Source organism: Drosophila busckii, chromosome 2L, assembly GCF_011750605.1.
Source record: "Drosophila busckii strain San Diego stock center, stock number 13000-0081.31 chromosome 2L, ASM1175060v1, whole genome shotgun sequence".
NCBI classification, from domain to species: Eukaryota; Metazoa; Arthropoda; class Insecta; order Diptera; family Drosophilidae; genus Drosophila; species Drosophila busckii.
Window position 1 is genome coordinate 4067350 of NC_046604.1, and position 18997 is coordinate 4086346.

Genomic DNA, 18997 nt, shown 5'->3' on the forward strand with positions numbered 1-18997 from the left:
AGAGCTCCGCTTACAGCGCTTGACAAAGGCCAAAAGAGCAATGACATGGCGCGCCAGCTCCACTTACACTTGTAGCCAACGGCAGCAAGTGAAATAATTTTGCAACCAGTTGCGAAAAAAGTCAATAAGCTCCAATAACGCAATTGACAAGCTGAGACAGCGAAAGGACGCTGAACGCAACGCAGTGTTGAGTGTTGAGTGTTGAAGGGTTTTGCTCAGCGAGCCATGTGGCAAGTTCAAGCAGCGCTATGTGGCTGTGCTGCAGGCCAAAAACCCAAAGTAATTTCAAGCTTAAAGAAGCTCAAAATTGATTATCAGCAAGCGCACAATTTTATTGCAAATAACTTAATAACAACAGCAACAACAACAACAACTTTAGCTCAGACACGCGCTTCATCTTCATGCTTCATACTGCTCATCCTCATGGCTCTTCCTCCTTGTTGGCTTTTGCTGGCGGCGCTGGCAACTCACGCATCTCTTCGGAAGAGCGACCCAGCACAATGCGTCGCGCCGACTTTGGAGTGCGCTCCAATGACTTCTCGATAGATTGCCGCGGCGTTGTGCGCACACTAGAGACGGGTGAACCACTTGTTATGGGCTTCTTGTTGTTCCACACGCAGAGCACAAAGCGTATTTCCTTATTGAAGGCCTGCTTAAAGGTGAGCTGCAATGGAAAGAGTGCGAATCACTGTCAGTTGAATTTTAATTGAGCGAACTCTGAACGCGTCGCATGCTCTTTGATAATTATTAACAGCTGTTGAGCAAAACGAAGAGAGAGAGAGAGAGACATAGCAAGTGCAATTAAAAGTTAGTTAGTGTAGCTAAAAGCTGAAAAGAGAAGAGCTGGGACATTAGCACTGTTTACTAATATTCAAGACTTATAATTAGCTATTAAATATTAAAAGAAATGTTATAGTGCAAATTAATTTATACTTAGTTATTAAATAAAAATATAAAATAAAATATTTCATTTTTAAAAAATTTAAGTAAACAAATATAAGCACAAAAAAGTGAAAAAGTAAAGTAAATGAAGTGCCTCTCCAGCAAATATAAAGAAAAATAATAAAATTAATTTATTACTACGGTTAATTTAACTTTAAATACTTCTTTATAATAGTTTTTAAATCACCCGTGAAGAATTTAAAAACTTTTCAGCTATAAATATCAACGTTTCCAACATTAACGTTAAATCTTTGCTAATTAAAAATTGAGAACTATTTAATTTCAGAAAAAGCTTACAAAGACACATGCGCCAAGGTATACTACACAAGCGCTCTTCAAGCGCCACCTGCTGCACATAGACCAGGAACTCTATGATGCCAATGAGAAACGCTATCAAGATGCCCACATAGAGGGTATAGAAGATGCCACGCAATGCTTCAAAGTCCATGTCAGGTGTGGCATCCGGATCGGGCTCCTCCGAGCAGCTGGAGTTTGTATTCTTCCACCATTTTTGCTTGAGATTGTAGAGCTCGCCGCGTTCACTCAAACGCAAGATGGAGGCGCTCAAATTGGAACGATAGTCGGCACCGAAGGGCACAGCTATGGCGTAATGCTTCTCGCCAAACTTTTCGCCCACCACACGCAAATCGCAGTGCTGCTCCCGATTGTATTCGAGCGTAGTGGTCTCCATGAGGAACATATACTCGCCCAAGCTGCTGAGCACACGATCTACGCCCTCATCGTTGTCCTTGGTAAAGGCGGAGGGATCATCGTTGCTCATCAGATTGAAAGCCAAGCGGTAAACCGTTTCATTGGACTCGGCCAACAGATTGTAGGTGCTACCGCCTTGAATGGTGCCAAACTTAACTTTCTTCTGTGCACTCAAGTCTTTGAGGCTGGTGATGCTGCCCTCCATTTTGGAGCTGGTCAAAAAGGCAGCCAAGTTGGCAGTATACGAGTTGGCAATAATAATGGCGAATATCCACCAGGTGGCCTCAAAGAAGCGCACCTGCGGACTACGCGGCAGAATGTCACAACCTGCTGTCATTATAGACGCCACCGTTAGCCAGAAGGTATTATGCAGATGCCATTGATTCTCCAAGCTGTCTGGGTCGTGATTGCAGGGATGTGGATTCTCCCATTCCTCCTTGGCAATGCTGAAATGGTAACTTTAAGCAATGTGTTCCACTAAAGAGCTGGAGGGCCTGCTCACCGTGCTATAATAACTTTCAAGAAGGACATGGCAAACACTGATATGAGTATCCATATCCATACCATGCCGCCAAAGGGCTCCAGATAAGCGTGCAGCTCCTTCTCCTTATGCGGACTCTTGTAAGCCAAAATACTCACGCCCAGCTGCATAAACGGCACCGTAAAGTCCACAGCTGTGCGTCTAGCTTGGGTAATGGTCAAATCGCAGATGCCCATGTGTGCGTCCTGCAGAGCAAGCAGAGCAATAAGTAAAGCCAGCAAGCCTAGGTTAAGTTCCACTCACATTATTAACTATTTCACCAATGATGCCATTCCATTGCTTCGTATCCTTGTCCTGTTTGCCGTACTGTCGATCCGCCACAGGCACAAATATATACTCGAAGCCCACCTCCTGCGCAATGGCATCAATTAGATCCACCGCATAGCCTTGGTATATGGCATTGCCCGTCAAATTCAACTTTTGCGCCGTCTCATTATACGAAAAGTAGGGCGGACCAATGCGTGTGGCAACGCGATAGACCACACGCTTCTGCACCTTCAGGTCCACATTTAGCTGCGTTATTTGGCCACGCGTATCCCACACGGCCACGGCCACATTTTCCGTCGGATCATAAATCTCAATATTGAAGTTAATGCGCTGTCCATCCTCGTCAAACTGCAAATTGCTGCTGCGAAAGTTTGTGCTATTCACGCCGGAAGTCTGCCCATAAAATCCAAAGCCCCACCCCCACCCAGCGTTAGTATTAGTGCCACATCAAGCGTCAGTCCGTCAGCCCAACTTACCGCCTTCATCAAACGCATCAAATAGCGGCCCATTTGCCAGCCACGCCCCTCCGCGTTAAAATCGCAGCTCAAACGCGGCACGCTCATGCGATCCGGATAAAAGTAGCTGGCATTACGCCAGGCCTGTGCAAACAGCTGCAGTGAATCGTGCAACAGATCCTGCAACAGCATGCGCTCCGGCTCAAAGCTCTCAAACACAACAGAATCTCTTTGGGTCACCAGGCCATACGGGTCGACATGCTGTGGATAGTTAAAAAAAAATTAGATTAACATATATACAGAATGGCCCCTCAACTTTTGGTCTAGCAAAAAGTGTGTAGGCCAAGCTGCCTGGGCGCACATTACAAATACATATATATTATATACAAAAGCAGTTTAAGCAAAGCTTACGCAATAAACAATGCATTACGACATACATTGGGTTATGCGAAGCTACGCAAACAGCATTTACACATACAGAGTTACATCTGGAATGCGAGCTACGCTAATAACAACACAGTAAACATACATACATATGTGTAGCGCCACTGCAGCTGCGAGTGGACATACGCACATTTCTAAAATGCGACTACGCAAAAACACACTTGTACATACATATAACATTAAGCTAACATAGTGCGCTGCGCAGTGACATACGCACATTCTGGAATGCGAGCTACGAGTAATACATTACTCATATGACATACATTAATAGAATAAGTTGCCACAGTTACCAGCTGCATTGATATATTTAAATGCGTAATTAATAAGTAAAAAAAGAGAGGACGCGACGCAGGACAGTCAGTTCTGTTTCGGCGTTCAGTGAATAAAGAGTGAAAGTTGTGAAGTGAAGTTTGTGTACTCATTTATAGACATACTATATTAAGCCTCCGACAATCTCAGAAGTGTGAACGATATACACCTACAAAATGAATAACAGTGAAATAAATGTCGATGTGGAGATCGCAGAGTTTTCAGTTATCCAACTGAAAACCTGGCTGGCGGCGTTGGAGCAACCTACCACTGGCACCAAGGCCGAGTTAGTTGCACGTCTTAACGCGATCTCGCCACAAACACGTGGCGCCAGACCTAATTCAACCACAGAAGACCCTGACGCAAGTGGACACAACAGCGACATGGACGAGCAAAGCGTTATTTCATCACAAAATGAAGCGGTCGACAATTTAAATCAACAGGCACAAGACACAGTTGGCGACACACCAACAACTTCAAACGCAGACATACACAACCATGACGTGTCCGTGCTGGAACAGCTACGTGGGATACAGCAGATGCTAGCAGAACTCAAAAGCCCAAAAGGAGAAGAGCACCACACCACAAATGGCGACAAAAGTGGCAACGGTAGCGATAACATAGAGAAGCGAGCAATCTTTGATATAAATGCTAAGCAACAGCGAAGTGACAGTGCAGCTTTGGCTTTGTCACAAGCTAAAGAAATCGCAATGAGCTACGACGGAACAACATGTGCACGTCTTTGGGCAGCACAAATACAAAATATTGCAAATATGTACAACTTGGACAATGGCAACATGCGTATTTTGATAATCTCAAAATTAAAAGGCAGTGCTCAACAGTGGCTACATGCCAACACAGTGCGAATTATGGAACCAATCGACGCAATATTGGAACAATTAATTTTTGCATTCGGGGATCAACAATCTAAAATGGAGTTACGGCGCAAATTCGAGGATCGTAAGTGGCAGCCCGGTGAAAAATTCGCAGCATACTTCGAAATAAAAATGATGCTGGCCAATGCGATTGCCATCGAACCAGATGAGCTGATTGAACATATCATCGAAGGGATACCAGACATCAACCTGCGCGATCAGGCGCACATACAGCGATTTTCCAGCCCAGTGCAGATTCTTTGCGCTTTCGCCAACGTACACATTCGAGGACGGACAGCAGCACCCAAGCAGAGGGCGCCATCAACAGGAAATGCAGTTCGCAGAGCTGGAGTACGTTGCACAAACTGCAACTCAATCGGACACAACGCACAGGAATGCCGAAAGCCAAAAAGGGAGCCAGGATCATGCTACGCGTGCGGCAAATTTGGACACTTTGTGGCACAATGCCAGGATAAGAACGAACTGCGGGGCAACAACTATGTAAAGTATTTTAAAATTTATTTTGTTAACAATAACCCATTTTCAAAAATTACAGCATGCCTTATAGACTCAGGTAGTCCCATATCTTTCATAAAAAAAACACTCATGCCCAAAGAGGCAAACTTACAAACTGTAACTGAATCCTATTTTGGATTAAATAAAAGCCAACTTGAAGTGTATGGCAGCATATTATGTTATGTTTTCAAAGAAACAACAAAATGTTATTTTAATTTGATAGTAGTTTCAAACGAGTCTATGAGTCATGATGTAGTTTTAGGCAGAAATTTCATGGATGCATGTAATTTGAAATTAGACCTTGACACGCTAAAAATGATAACAGTAGAAAACAGTCCACACCACAATAAAAATCTGTCTCACAATATTAAAAGATTTAAGAATAGCTCTTACACAGTAATTCGCAGAACTGAACCAAAGGTTAAGTCAATTCAAAAGTTTTCAAGAAGATATAAAATAGAACGACAGTCAACTGATAAAACTGATACAATTGATATAAATGATACTACTGATACAAATGATACAACTGATACAACTGATACAAAGCATACAACTGATACAACTGATACAAAGGATACAACTGATACAACTGTTACAACTGTTACAAATGATAAAATTAATATAAATGATACAACTGATACAAATGATACAACTGATACAACTGATATATATGATGCAACAGATACAACTGATCAACAAAATAAAAAATTGGCAACTGATAAAACTAATACAACTGATATAAATGAATCTACTGATACAACTGATACAAATAATACTAATGATACAAATGATACAACTGATACAACTGATACAAAGGATACAACTGATCAACAGAATAATAAATTGGCAACTGAGCAACAAAATAAACGACTAGAAACTGATACAATTGAGCAACAGAACACAGATAAGAAAGAAAACATTATCCTAAAAAACAGACAAGACCAAACAGTAAACGTGGAAAACTTTGACACTGAAATGTTTAATATCTATCACACTGACAATGAAGAAATTGATTATAAATGTGGGGAAAACATAGGTTATGGAACAAAATGGAAATTTACAAGAATACTGAGGGAAAATTACATAAACGCAATACGACCGGAAAAACCAACAATCAGAGCAGAGATTAAACTATGTTTAGAAAATAGCAAGCCTTTTAGTTGTTCTACACGACGACTGTCTTATACAGAAAAAGAAAAGCTACAGCAGTTATTAGACGAATATTTACAAAACGACATTATTCAACCAAGTGATTCTGAATATGCTTCACCCATAGTATTAGTTAAAAAAAAAAACTGGCGACATGAGATTATGCATTGATTTCAGAAAACTAAACAAAGTATTAATTAAAGACAATTACCCACTGCCACTGATAGACGACTTGTTGGACAAATTAGTAAACAAAACGGTATTCTCAAAACTAGATTTAAAAAATGGTTATTTCCATGTTTTTGTAGACAAAGAATCAGTGAAATATACATCGTTTGTAACGCCCCTTGGCCAATTTGAGTTTCTCAGAATGCCAATGGGAGTAAAAAACGCTTCCGCAGTATTTCAACGATTTGTTAATAAAATATTTTGGGATATGATTAGGGAGAATAAAGTTATTGTTTACATGGACGATATAATGATCGCGAGCAAAGACATCAAAGAACATTTAGATACATTAACAATAGTATTTCAAAGATTAACACAAAACAAATTAGAGTTACGCATGGACAAATGCGAGTTTTTGCAATCAAGCGTCAAGTATTTAGGTTTTTTCATATCGAAAGACGGAATTAAAGCAGACGAGAAAGGTATTGAGGCCGTACAAAATTTTCCAATACCAGATAAAGCCCCTGCTGTTCAAAGCTTCTTAGGACTATGCTCCTACTTTCGCAGGTTCATAAAAGATTTTTCAACAATTGCCAAGCCGCTATACGATTTGATAAGGAAAGATAGAGAGTTTAAATTTGAAGAAAAAGAACTGGAATGTTTCACAATTCTAAAAAACAAATTAATACAGTCACCAATCTTAGCAATTTATGATTATAAGAAAGATATTGAGTTACACTGTGACGCCAGTGCATTAGGTTTTGGAGCTGTCCGACTTCAGAAGCAAGACGATGGAAGACTACACCCAGTTTTCTACTTTTCAAAGCGGACAACAGAAACAGAATCAAAGTATCATAGCTTCGAGCTAGAAACCCTTGCAATAATTTATGCTTTGAGACGGTTCAGAATATACGTACAAGGCAAACATTTTAAAATAGTTACAGACTGTAACTCACTGACGCTCACACTGAACAGAGTCGAACTCAACCCAAGAATAGCAAGGTGGGCACTTGAGCTTCAAAACTACGATTATGAAATCATTCATAGGTCAGGGAGTAGAATGCAACACGTCGATGCACTCAGTAGATGTAATAATATTTTAATAGTAGAAACAAACACTTTCGAAAATAATTTAGTCATTTGTCAAAATAAAGATACTAAAATTGTCAATTTAAAAAAATCATTAGAGAAAGCAGAGCACAAGCTATTCGAAATGAGAAACGGCATAGTGTATAGAAAAACAACAGACAACAGAGTCTTGTTTTACGTGCCCGAAAGTATGGAAGACCACGTCCTGTACAAGTATCACAATGACATAGGGCACATAGGCAGAGACAAAATGATTGACATTATAAAGAAAAGCTATTGGTTTCCGAGCATAAAAGAAAAATGTTGCTCGCACATTCAAAATTGTCTCAAATGCATAGCATTTTCCCCAACAACAGGAAAAAGTGAAGGATTTTTACACAGTATCCCGAAAGGCTCAAAGCCATTTGAAACAATTCACATTGACCATTACGGCCCAGTGAGCAATGCTAGAGCGAAGAAATACATTTTTGCCATAGTTGACGGGTTTACAAAGTTTGTAAGACTTTACACAACGAAGACCACAAACACAAAAGAAGTAATCATAGCACTTAAGGATTACTTTAGGGCCTACAGCAGACCGAAAATCATAATTTCCGATCGAGGCAGTTGTTTTACGTCAAAAGATTTCGAGAATTTTACCGCAACCACAAACATTAAACATATTAAAATAGCAACAGGATCCCCACAGGCCAATGGGCAAGTGGAAAGAATTAACAGAAGTTTAGGGCCAATGATTGCAAAACTGGTCGATACTGAAAACAACGTACATTGGGACACCATTATTGACAAAGTAGAATACGCATTCAACAACACACAGCATCGCAGCATAAAACAAATGCCAAGCAAAATGCTATTCGGAACAGAGCAAAAGGGCGCAATAATAGACAGTTTAAGAGAAAAACTAGAAGAGCTAAACACAACAGCAACAGAAAATTTAAAACAGATTAGAATAGAGGCCAAGCTAAATCAAGATAAAGCACAAAAGATATATGAAACTTACTTCAATAGAAACAAGACTAAACCAAAAACATACAAAAAAAGGCGACTACGTAATGGTAAAAAATTTTGATACAACAATAGGCGCACCTAGAAAACTGATACCGAAAAATAAAGGCCCATACAAAATAGAAAAAATTTTGCGCAATGACCGATTTTTATTAAAAGATGTGGAAGGTTTTCAAGCATCACGCACGCCATACATTGGCGTGTGGAGCGTTCAAAACATTAAGCCATGGTTCAATAGAAATAAAAATAAAAGCAAATAAATTAAGAATATCAACATGTATATTTAGAAATAATTTAACTTTAAGAAAAAAAAAAAAGAAAATGTGAATATTAGATGTAAGTCAAAAACTGTTAAACCACATGATCAGGAGATCAAACGGTCAGGATGGCCGAGTTGTGGTAGGCAAGCTGCCTGCACATACCAAATACATATATATATATACAAAGGGTTAAGCAAGCTACGCAATAACAATGCATTACGTACATACATTGGGTTATGCGAGCTACGCAACAGCATGCACATACAGATGTACATTCTGGAATGCGAGCTACGCAATAACAATAACATAAACATACATACATTGTGGTAGGCCAGCTGCAGCTGCGCAGTGACATACGCACATTCTAAAATGCGAGCTACGCAATAAAACACACTTGTACATACATATATACATTAAGCTAACATAAGTTGCGGCTGCGCAGTGACATACGCACATTCTGGAATGCGAGCTACGCAGTAATATACATACTCATATGCACATACATTTAAGTTAGAATAAGTTGCGCAGTTTACCAGCTGCATTGATATATTTAAATGCGTAATTAATAAGTAAAAAAAGAGAGGACGCGACGCAGGACAGTCAGTTCTGTTTCGGCGTTCAGTGAATAAAGAGTGAAAGTTGTGAAGTGAAGTTTGTGTACTCATTTATAGACATACTATATTAAGCCTCCGACAAAAGCTGCTGTGTTTGTTTATCAGTCATTTGCCTAAGCTATCAAAGTTTAAAAACTAAAACCCTTACAGTAAATAAAAATAGTTTATCAATCAAAAAAAAATATATATAGTAGAAAAATTCAGCCTTTTCTAATTGTGTCTTAGTTTTGTTTGAATAATGTTTTTAAAACTAAGAACAGTGTTTAAAATGCGAGACTTGAGGCGTTTTCTTTAGCTGATTCATACTCAGAAAGTATTTAATAAAATTCTTGAGCATATGCGCGAGTTTTTGGAGTCGCCCATCTGACTTTAATCAGTATACTTTAGTCTAACCACAAAATATATAGTTTAACCCTCGAATATTTAGCGTAGTCATTCATATTTAGTTTAGCGTAACTTTGAGCTCAGCTAATGCGTATTTAAGTGTTATGCATACAGTCTGTGTAAAAAGAAAACTTACAGCTGGCTGTTCGGCATTCACTAGCAAACGCACTGCGGTTATATTCACGGCAAAGGTTTCATTATCCGCTGTGAGCTCCTCCAGATTGTCGGTATAACTATCCAGATTAGTCAGAAATACGTTCTGTTGAACAGCAAATATAATAATTTAATTAAAAATCATTAGCGTAGTAGTTTGCAACTCACATTGAATACACCCGTTAGCCCAAACTCTGAGGAGGAATTCAAAAGCTCGACGAGCATATCTGGCTTGCAATCCAACACCACACGTCGCTCGCCTTTAATGCTCTTCCATATAACCCTATAGTCGTCGTCTCTATGGAATTTACGCACACGCACCACATCGTTATGCATATCACGCAATTGCAGCAAATCCTGTAAGCGAGCTCTGGCTTGAGCTGTAAACAATGGCATTAGCTAAGTAAGCTCAATGGATTTGCTCTGCATGAGCAACGGACTGGCTGGACATGAGCAACGGAACGGAACGGACTGCTTACCATCCTCATCATCATAGACAATGGTAAATTTGCGCCAGCCAAAGTTTAGCACTATATCCGCATAGGCCTTGGACAGTATAAGCTGTGAGGGATATAGATTCAATGTCATCTGATGATTGGGCTTATCATTTAAATGCTCATCGTCGGCCACATCGAATTCGAGGTGCGGTATGCCGGTGTTGTTGCAAATTAAGGCAACAATATCTGCAGGTGTTAAATACAAGAATTAGTTCAAATAAGAATTAAATATCTTTGCTTATTCTAATTTAACTTAAACGTTATAACTGCTGCATGCTTTCTAATAAAATTCTATTCTACTCAATAGCAATACTAATAAAAATAAACTTTCATTCAACGATTTTTCTTTAATTCTTGCAGCTTAATAGCTTTCAGTTAAATTCCATTTAAAAAGAATATAAGCACCTACATATAAACTTTCAATTTTCGACACTCTTGGTATTCTCAACAGCTTTTGGCTTTTTGTTTTCATTTTTATTTTGCTTGTGCGTTCTATACAAATACCGCCCGCAATGTGCGCTATGTTCTGACAACCCCCAGCCCAGCCCCCGGGCTACTTACCACTTGCCGCTTGTGAACTTGGTCCAAAAATAGCAGCGACACCATCATCTATGAAAGCGCATGCTGAAAGCGACAAGTTTTGCCATATGAATTTCAATTGGTGTGTGTGTGTGTGTTTGTGTGTTTAGTGTTTAGTGTGCTCACCATGCTCCTGCAACGCGACGCTGCCATCCTCGGGATTCAGATGTTTTATCAGTGGGTTTAGTGTGAAAGTTTGCTCCGCCTCGGGGCCGTTAATGGCGTTCACCACAGCCAGAAATTCTTTCTCCAGCGCCAGTTCATTGTCGTAGAAAAAAGCGCCTGAGCATAAAAAGTCGCAGCTATTAAATAATATGCATATAGACTAGATAGCTCTACGGGTTGTTGCCTCACCAATGTTGATTTGCTGCTGCTGCAAACTGTCGCGCACCAAAACTGCACTAAAGCAACAACAAATAAACGCAATTCCAGGCCACATGCCTGCCAAACTGGAATTCTTTTTCTTTCGCAGCACAACGAGCGCAAGAATTTCGACAATGTTACGGCAAAGCTATTTCCGAATTATGTATCTGCTTGCAGCATACGGCACGGAACGTACGCGTCGAGCATGACTAGAGCACTGCCAAAGCTTTTCAAATAGATCACTTTTGGAATGGGGCAAAAGCAGCAGCTGTCAGCTGATTTGTTGGAAAAGCTTTGCAGGTCAGCTGCTCACCAATCAACGCAAATTGACTGCAAGACAAATTGATCTATAATATACACTTTATAAGCAAATGCGCATCAATATTGCACTTTTTGCATGTACTCAACTATAATATACACTTTAAAAGCAAATTCGCATCAATATTGTAATCAATATTGCACTTTGTGCATGCACTCGACTAAACCTTTCAGCTTCCTATACTGTGCAAATGTTTGAAAGCAATACAAAACGCTTTTTATATAAAAAAAAACATTTTTTTCATTAGCAATATAAAAATGTTATTTATAGAACATCTTTAAGTTTAATTCTTAATCTATTAAATAACAATTTATATATATTTTTGCTTTTCCTTTAACTATACTATATGTATAAGCAGCGTTAGCAAAGAGTTATATTCTTCGTTTGGCAAGTGTATGAAAAGACGGCATGATTAGCTCCCCAGGGTGCTGCAAAAAGGAGTCAAGTCGGTTCTCTGACATGTCAATAGCAGCACCATTATCCTTATGGGAGGTCGCAGCTCAATCAGACGCAGAATTTCACACGCCACACATACACACACATACACACACCCACACAAAAGGCAGTGAAGCCAATGCCAAACAGGAAGTCAGCTGGGCCAACATAATAAATTTATTTTCACACCAGCAGCTGCTCTATACCCACTCTATGTGTGTGTGTGTGTATTTGTGTTTGTGTGTGTGTGCGTGTACATTTGCGCAGCATTGATTTCTATTGAAAAGTGATGAGGTGACAATTTTTCATAGCAACAGCAGAAAAAAAAACTTAATAAGAGCCGGCAACCAACAAGCAGCGTTAAATGTTGTCAGCCTTTGGCAATTTGCATAAAAAACACATTGACAAAACACACACGCACATTAGCATATTTTAATGGTGTGCGTGTGTGTGTGTGTGAGCAACAATATGGCCGCTGGTGTCATTTTAGCTTCTGGTCTGTTTGCTTTAAGAGCTTTATTGATGCCAAACACGTTCCGTATTGAAGGCAACCTTTTTCTGTTTGACTGGCACGCACTGCAGTCAGAATTTGAATAATTTGGCCATGGCCAACAGGTAGCGTAGCTAACGCTTTTATTCATTCAACGCTGGCGGCAAAAAAACGAAAAGAAAAACAATCTAAAATGCCCAGCAGGCAGACATAAATATTAATAAACAAGTCGGTTGCAGCTTAAGCTTCAAGTTTTGCGACACGCAAACGCAGAAAAAATTGCTAAACAAAACACTTGCAAAACATTTTCTATTACAGCAAATATTTATGGTTATAATGCTATGCTACATATATATAGGAGGTATGCATGTGTGTGTGTCAAGCAAAGACAACAATTCTAAAGCCAAATGCTTGCCGCAAACTGCAGAAGAATCTGCAAAACTTTAGCTAGGTGATAAAAAACAAGCAGCAAGGCCAAGGCAGATGTACAGCCAAAGTGAGCAAGGGAGCAGCACATTGGTTAGACTGGGTTGCAAAAAGAGAAATCTATTTGAAAATAAGTTGCAGCAAGCAGCGAATAAAGAGCTACACTAACAATAATTTAATATATAAATGTAAAGCAATTTGCAAGCCAAAAGTTTATAGAACTTGCATTTAAAGTTCTTGCATTCTATAATTTTGCCATGCGTATACTTAATTTTGAAAGCTGTGTGTAATTAAAACAGAACTCTAAACACGCGCAACTCAGACTTCACACTTGTATCCATTAAAAGCTTAACGTTTGTTTTAAACAATTTTATTTTTTTAATATTTATGCATGCCAAGCTGCATGAACGGACGCACAGACTCGCAGCGCAAAGTGTATAAAAAGTTTTTAATACTTGGCCATAATGTTGCCAAAAGGATTATCCAAAAGAATGACTTTTAATGGAGACAGGAAGTAAGCGCATAACAGACAGAAGTATTAACTGTTTCCTTCCGACTGCCACTACAAGCGCGCACCGTGGGCCAAACGGACAGACGGACAGAGGGCCAGACAGACACATAGGTTTGTATGTATGACTATTTGTCGTATTTACAGCGAGTGCCAGTGACTAAGCGCTGTTAGTTGTAAGTAGTTGGTAGCTTGGATTTAGCCACATTGTATATGTGCATGTATGCGTGTGTGTGTGTGTGCGACAGCGGAAATATTTTAGCTTGTTTATACCAGTCTGGTAGTGGCCTAAAAGCTTATGCTTATTCTTATTTTTATTATTTCTGTGTATGCTGGCTAAAGGCAAAAGCAAAAGCTGGTCAGCGTCGCATTTGTTGGTTGCTAGGATTAAGTTCAGACGCAATATGCTGCCAGCCCGACTAATAGCGCTAGCTGTGTGGCAACTACCTAGCTACACTACTACTGCCTACCTATATAGATTGCGCTCATTTTCCATTTTAATGAGCACTCAGCTGCGCTGAAATATGAGGCGGAATCCACGCCGCGACGCTTCATAATTTTGCTTGGCCTTTTGCTTTTGCTTTAGCGCATTTTTTCTGTGTATAATGCCCAAGAAGAAGCAAGTGGCGCTAAGACGGTTTTGGCCGTGTCGTTTTTAGCGGCTTGGCTGACTGCTGCAGGATATTGCTTTAATTGAAATTTATGCTAAATAGATTGACACTAATGAGCAATGGCTGCCTGCCTAGCCTAGCGTAGACCACCCTTAGCTAGCTAGCAACATAATTAAATTTCCATTCAACATTTTTTGTTGCCACTGCCGACGCTGCCGCTGCTGCTGCTTCTTCATTTTGTTATTATTATTTTTTGCGCTATGTCAGCAGCAGCAGCAGCAGCAGCTCTAGTGTCTTCAGAGTGTCAACGAAATTATTGTTATTATTATTATTATTATTTTTGCTGGTGGCTCACATTTGCATACTAAATTGTGCTACAACAAATGGCACTTCCGCTTTGGCTTAGTGCTGAATTTCCGCCAAAAGGAAACTTGTTTGCCTGCCAAAACATAACAAGCAGATCTATTTGAACCATGATCTTGCATATGCTGCTCCTGCTCCTGTTCCAGCTCCTATGCTGCTTTTTTCTAGTGCTGCTGCTGGAAAAAATATACATTTATGGCTTTAGTGGCGGAAATGAGTTTTCGTCGTAAAGTTTTATGGCAATAGGCGTTTGCTTGTTAGCGTGTAGCAGCTCCAGTCTCCCTTTGTTCGTTGCCCAAAGCTCACAAAAAAAAATTGTAGCACGGAAATTACGCACTTGGCACTTGGCACTGCCAGCAATAGCCACAGCCGTCATGCCATATAAACATACAATGCACACACACACACACACACACACATATGAGAAGCACTTTAAGCACTGAGAGAAATACAATTGCTTTTAGCTCAAACATTTTTAAGCCACTGCCGGTGAACAAATTCATGTTCAATAATATTATTTGGAATAAAATAAAATAAAACATTTATAGCAAATGTAAAATATCAAGCTACTTAAAATTAAACATGAACTTTTATAATATTTAGCTCTACAATTTTATATATTTTTAATACTTCTCTTAACTTAAACAACTAGTTTCAATCAAAAAAGTTATTGGAAATAAATGTAAGTTTAAATTGCTCACCTACAATTTAACAGTAAGTAGATTCCCGAATATTTACGGTATATAATTTAATACCAAGCCAAATTCAGCACAAGCGTAAATTGATATAATTTCAAAACATGTTTAAATTGGATATCTTCACACTGATTACAGCAAAAGCAGTTTATGGCTTTTCTAAACTCTCCCCATATAGATCTTACATTACAATATTTATTTTGATTAATAATTTATTTGGAATTAGCATTTTATAGGTAAGTTAACAATGCACTTACCTATGACTTTTAGTGTTTTTTCTTTTTTGTCATGCAAGAGTTGTGATAATAAATGAAGAAAGAAGCTGACAATCAAACATTTTGTTATTTTTCTGATTGCTACTACTTTTTATTTTAATATGAAATGAATCAAAAACATTAAATAATTAGAAATATTTAATTAATTAATAATATTGTCTGCCTTACACATACCTAAATGAATACTATTATATAATGTGTATTTTCATAAATATTTTAAATAGATTTATTCTAAAGTTAATTGACTGCCAAGTGATCTACAATAGAATTTCTCTCAGCTTATGGCATACACAGCGTGTGTACATATGAATAGCTCGTGCTAGTTTTAGCCATTGTTTCGACAAGGCGCTGTCATCCATTGACACTCTGCATAAAAATAAAAGCTTTGCAATTGAGGCGAAGTGTCTGGGGTGGGGGTGGAGGTGTGGGTGGGGCTGGCTTCTGGGTTGACATTTCGTTTGCAGTGTGCAGAGTGCGCTGTTTACTGAAAGCATTTTCCATTACATTTAGCCTGCCACGCAACATTTCTCTAACATTTTGACTAAGCAGCGTGCACAACGTGGCGTATACGTGGCGTATTGTATATGGGGGCCAGCTTTTCCGTTTCCGGCTATGGGTGCCAATGCCAACTAACTTTGCTTGTTTGTTTGCTCTTTTGTTGTTATCATATGCGCTGCGCTTTTGTTTCAACGCGCTGTTGTCTCAGGCTTTTAATTCTTTTAACAATGGCGCTAAAAAGTTGTGCATTGAACAGCGAAAAAAAATATATGTACAGGGCCAAATGCAACTACCAAGAACCACCCGCATGTATAGCCAAAGATAACAAAAAATATTGTTCGCCGCAATGCAATTGTTGCCAAAGAAAAACTGACAAAACCAGAGAGTGGGAAAGAGTGTTGCTCATGTTTTTCATTTGTTTCAGCTTATTCACACGCTGGCAAAAGTTGCGCGCTGGGCAGAACGTATACACAGCATCCGTTTCCGTTGAAAAGTTTCATTTCCTACAGCCCAATACGCTACGAGCTACACACACGCCTGATAAAGTGTAAAATTAACTTTATGCAATAAACAACAACAGCAACAAAAGCAACGGCAACACTCTTGAAAGGCCTTTTGCCTTGCCTTGGCTTCTAGCAATCATTATGCATATAAAATGAGTTTACAACTGTTGCTTATCGGGGCTGTCAGGCAGCTGAAATCAGCAAGAAACAAATTTTGCACGTAACAGAAGAAAAAAAAATAAAATTGTATATGATAAATTTTTCGCATACGCAAGTTCATAAAGCAAGCAAAGGATATGCCTTAGCCTAGCTATGCATATTAAATAAGCTGACTTGTATATATGTGCGCATTGGCAACTTATTGGTAGCTTACTCCCCTCCACCCCCTCTCTCATTCCCTTGCTATCTCTCGCTCTGCTCTGCGGCTTGGCAGCAACACGAAAAGCAATCAAATTGCAAAAATTTGTTTCATTTTCTGCGATAACATGACTTGAATTTGATGAATGCCGTGGCGCGCGCTCAGGCCACGACCACAGCGCCAAGCTATAGATACATATACATATATTGGCCACCCAAAGCCAATCTCGGCGCGCTTTTTACGACAATACCGCACAGAAAAAAAAAGCGAAGAGCAGAGCAGAGGCGAGGCGAGGAATATGAGAGAAAAAATTCTGCAGATATGGCCAAATGAAAGAGTTATGAATCCGCAACTTTGTTGGCCCCGCCGCAGGCGCTGAACTCTTACGAATGCCAACGACGATATTACTAATACGCCCCCTTGTACGCCTCGGCAGAGGATTAAAATAAATGTGGCGCATTTGTATGTGCTGCACGAGCAGCAGCTCGATTGGCTGGGCAAAGTCAAGTTGCCTGGTTTTAGCGGCTTATATAAGCCATAGACTATTGCCAAGCACTTGAAGCAGCGCACATCACATGCAAATCTGTTGGGTAGTTTCGTTTCATTTTTTCGTACTTTAACTTTGGCTGCCGCCGCTCCAAGCATCAGCTTGACAGCTTTTCCAAATTTTGTAATTACGCGGCACGTCAAATGCACACGCCCACAAATAAATGACCATAAACAACTTGAGTTAACAGCCTGCAGGCCACGTCAGTTGCTAGGGCTTAATTTGCGCTGATTTTTCAACGTGATGTTCGGGTCAGTGCGCTGCAGCAACTGATGAAACATTTGAGATTTCATTTACCAGCACAATTTATTTGAAGGCATTTTTTTTCTACATGCTACACATAAGATATCAAAATTATGTTGTGCTTAGTTTTCAGTGCAGGATTAATGTTGGTAATAAGCTTAAATTTAAGCGCTCGTCAAATTACTCTTGATTCTTTTCATTCGTTTAGCTATATGGCATAGTAAGTATTAAAAAACATTCACCCAATTATATTATAAAGTTACTCTAGGCGAAATGATTCAAACAGCATTTAGATTATACTCAGTATTATTCATAGTCTATTTTATTTATTTATTTATTTATTTAATGTCAACTATGAACACTCGACGAAAAGAAAATGAATACAAAAATATTTAAAGTTAACCTTAAAAGTATTTAAAATTAAGCTTTTGTTTTTAAATTTGATAAACTTATAGATTGGGAGTGTTGAACAGACCCAACATTCGTAGCAAGGATTGGGGAAAATCCAAAAGCCAATACAAATTTATTATTGCATATTATTGATAAAATTTATTTTATGCATATTTTTAGAATCCATTTGAATACAATTTTCTAGCCTTTTCTTTCATTTAAATATTATTTTCCAATAATATATTCTAAGCTTTAATTACACTTTAGATTTCTTTATATCTATTAATATAAAATAGCTTTCGAACTTGTAAATTTGTATACGCGTATTCACATACAATTTTTGAACAATACTAATTCACGATTAGTATTTAAATGAATTTAAATTAACTATAAATCTGCCACTGCTACTCTGCTAATTTTATTAAATTGTAGTTTTGATTCCTTGATTTTAACGCTCGGCTTAACTTGCCTTCAAAGCTGCATTTTCATTGTGCGCGCTTTAATGGGCATAAAGCCAGCTCTTGCTACCCTGGGCTATAAGCTGCTTTTTAACATTTTCAGCAATCATTTTTTGTTATTTATAGTTGCTTTTGTTATTGCTGTTGTTGTAGCATATGCAGCTACCGTTATCAACTTGAAAAATAAACGCAGCTCATGGCAGGCTCATTTAATATGAGACATAAACCGCTTTGTAGCCAAGGGAAACTCAATTACAGTTGCCGTGTGTCCAAAAGACTCAAAGACACAACAACAAAGAGACTGCCTAGTTTGCCTCGCCCGCTCGCATTGTTGAAATATTTTAATGAATCAAATGGCAATGTTGGCAGTTCGATATTATATGTATGTATCTCTCTCTCTCTCCTTCTCTTGCTCTGTCAGTTGACTGCTCTGCTGTTTCGTATAGCATTTCAATCGTGGGGGATATGACACATCATCAAAGTTGGCATATTTCATTATTCGACATCGATATGCTTGCGTGTTGCGTGCCAACGCTCAATATGCTAAATTTTCAGCA

At 38.9% G+C, this 18997-nt stretch overlaps 2 protein-coding genes across 2 annotated transcripts; one reads left to right on the forward strand and one right to left on the reverse strand.

Moving 5' to 3' along the window:
- Positions 1-319: 319 nt before the first annotated feature.
- LOC108597261 (glutamate receptor ionotropic, kainate 2) lies at positions 320-11518 on the reverse strand. The gene is made up of 11 exons (XM_033294618.1): positions 11313-11518; positions 11085-11240; positions 10941-11003; positions 10362-10565; positions 10051-10262; positions 9866-9988; positions 2938-3177; positions 2438-2854; positions 2156-2379; positions 1272-2099; positions 320-665 (listed from the first exon to the last, which is right to left on the reverse strand). The coding sequence occupies exons 1-11, from the start codon at positions 11395-11397 to the stop codon at positions 422-424; spliced, it is 2796 nt and encodes a 931-aa protein (XP_033150509.1). The 5' UTR covers positions 11398-11518; the 3' UTR covers positions 320-421.
- Positions 3699-5550, forward strand: LOC108604409. Its single transcript, XM_017993876.2, has 2 exons — positions 3699-5045; positions 5101-5550. The coding sequence occupies exons 1-2, from the start codon at positions 3846-3848 to the stop codon at positions 5110-5112; spliced, it is 1212 nt and encodes a 403-aa protein (XP_017849365.2). The 5' UTR covers positions 3699-3845; the 3' UTR covers positions 5113-5550.
- Positions 11519-18997: the final 7479 nt, after the last annotated feature.

What these genes read in the sequence shown, in the direction of transcription:
- LOC108604409 (XM_017993876.2), top strand. Translation starts at nt 3,846, where the DNA reads ATGAATAACAGTGAAATAAATGTCGATGTGGAGATCGCAGAGTTTTCA.
- LOC108597261 (XM_033294618.1), bottom strand. Translation starts at nt 11,397, where the DNA reads ATGTGGCCTGGAATTGCGTTTATTTGTTGTTGCTTTAGTGCAGTTTTG. An exon ending in CGTCGCGTTGCAGGAGCATG is followed by an intron (nt 11,004 to 11,084) that starts GTGAGCACACTA and finishes TGTCGCTTTCAG; the next exon opens with CATGCGCTTTCATAGATGAT. An exon ending in TTGGTGAAATAGTTAATAAT is followed by an intron (nt 2,380 to 2,437) that starts GTGAGTGGAACT and finishes CTTGCTCTGCAG; the next exon opens with GACGCACACATGGGCATCTG.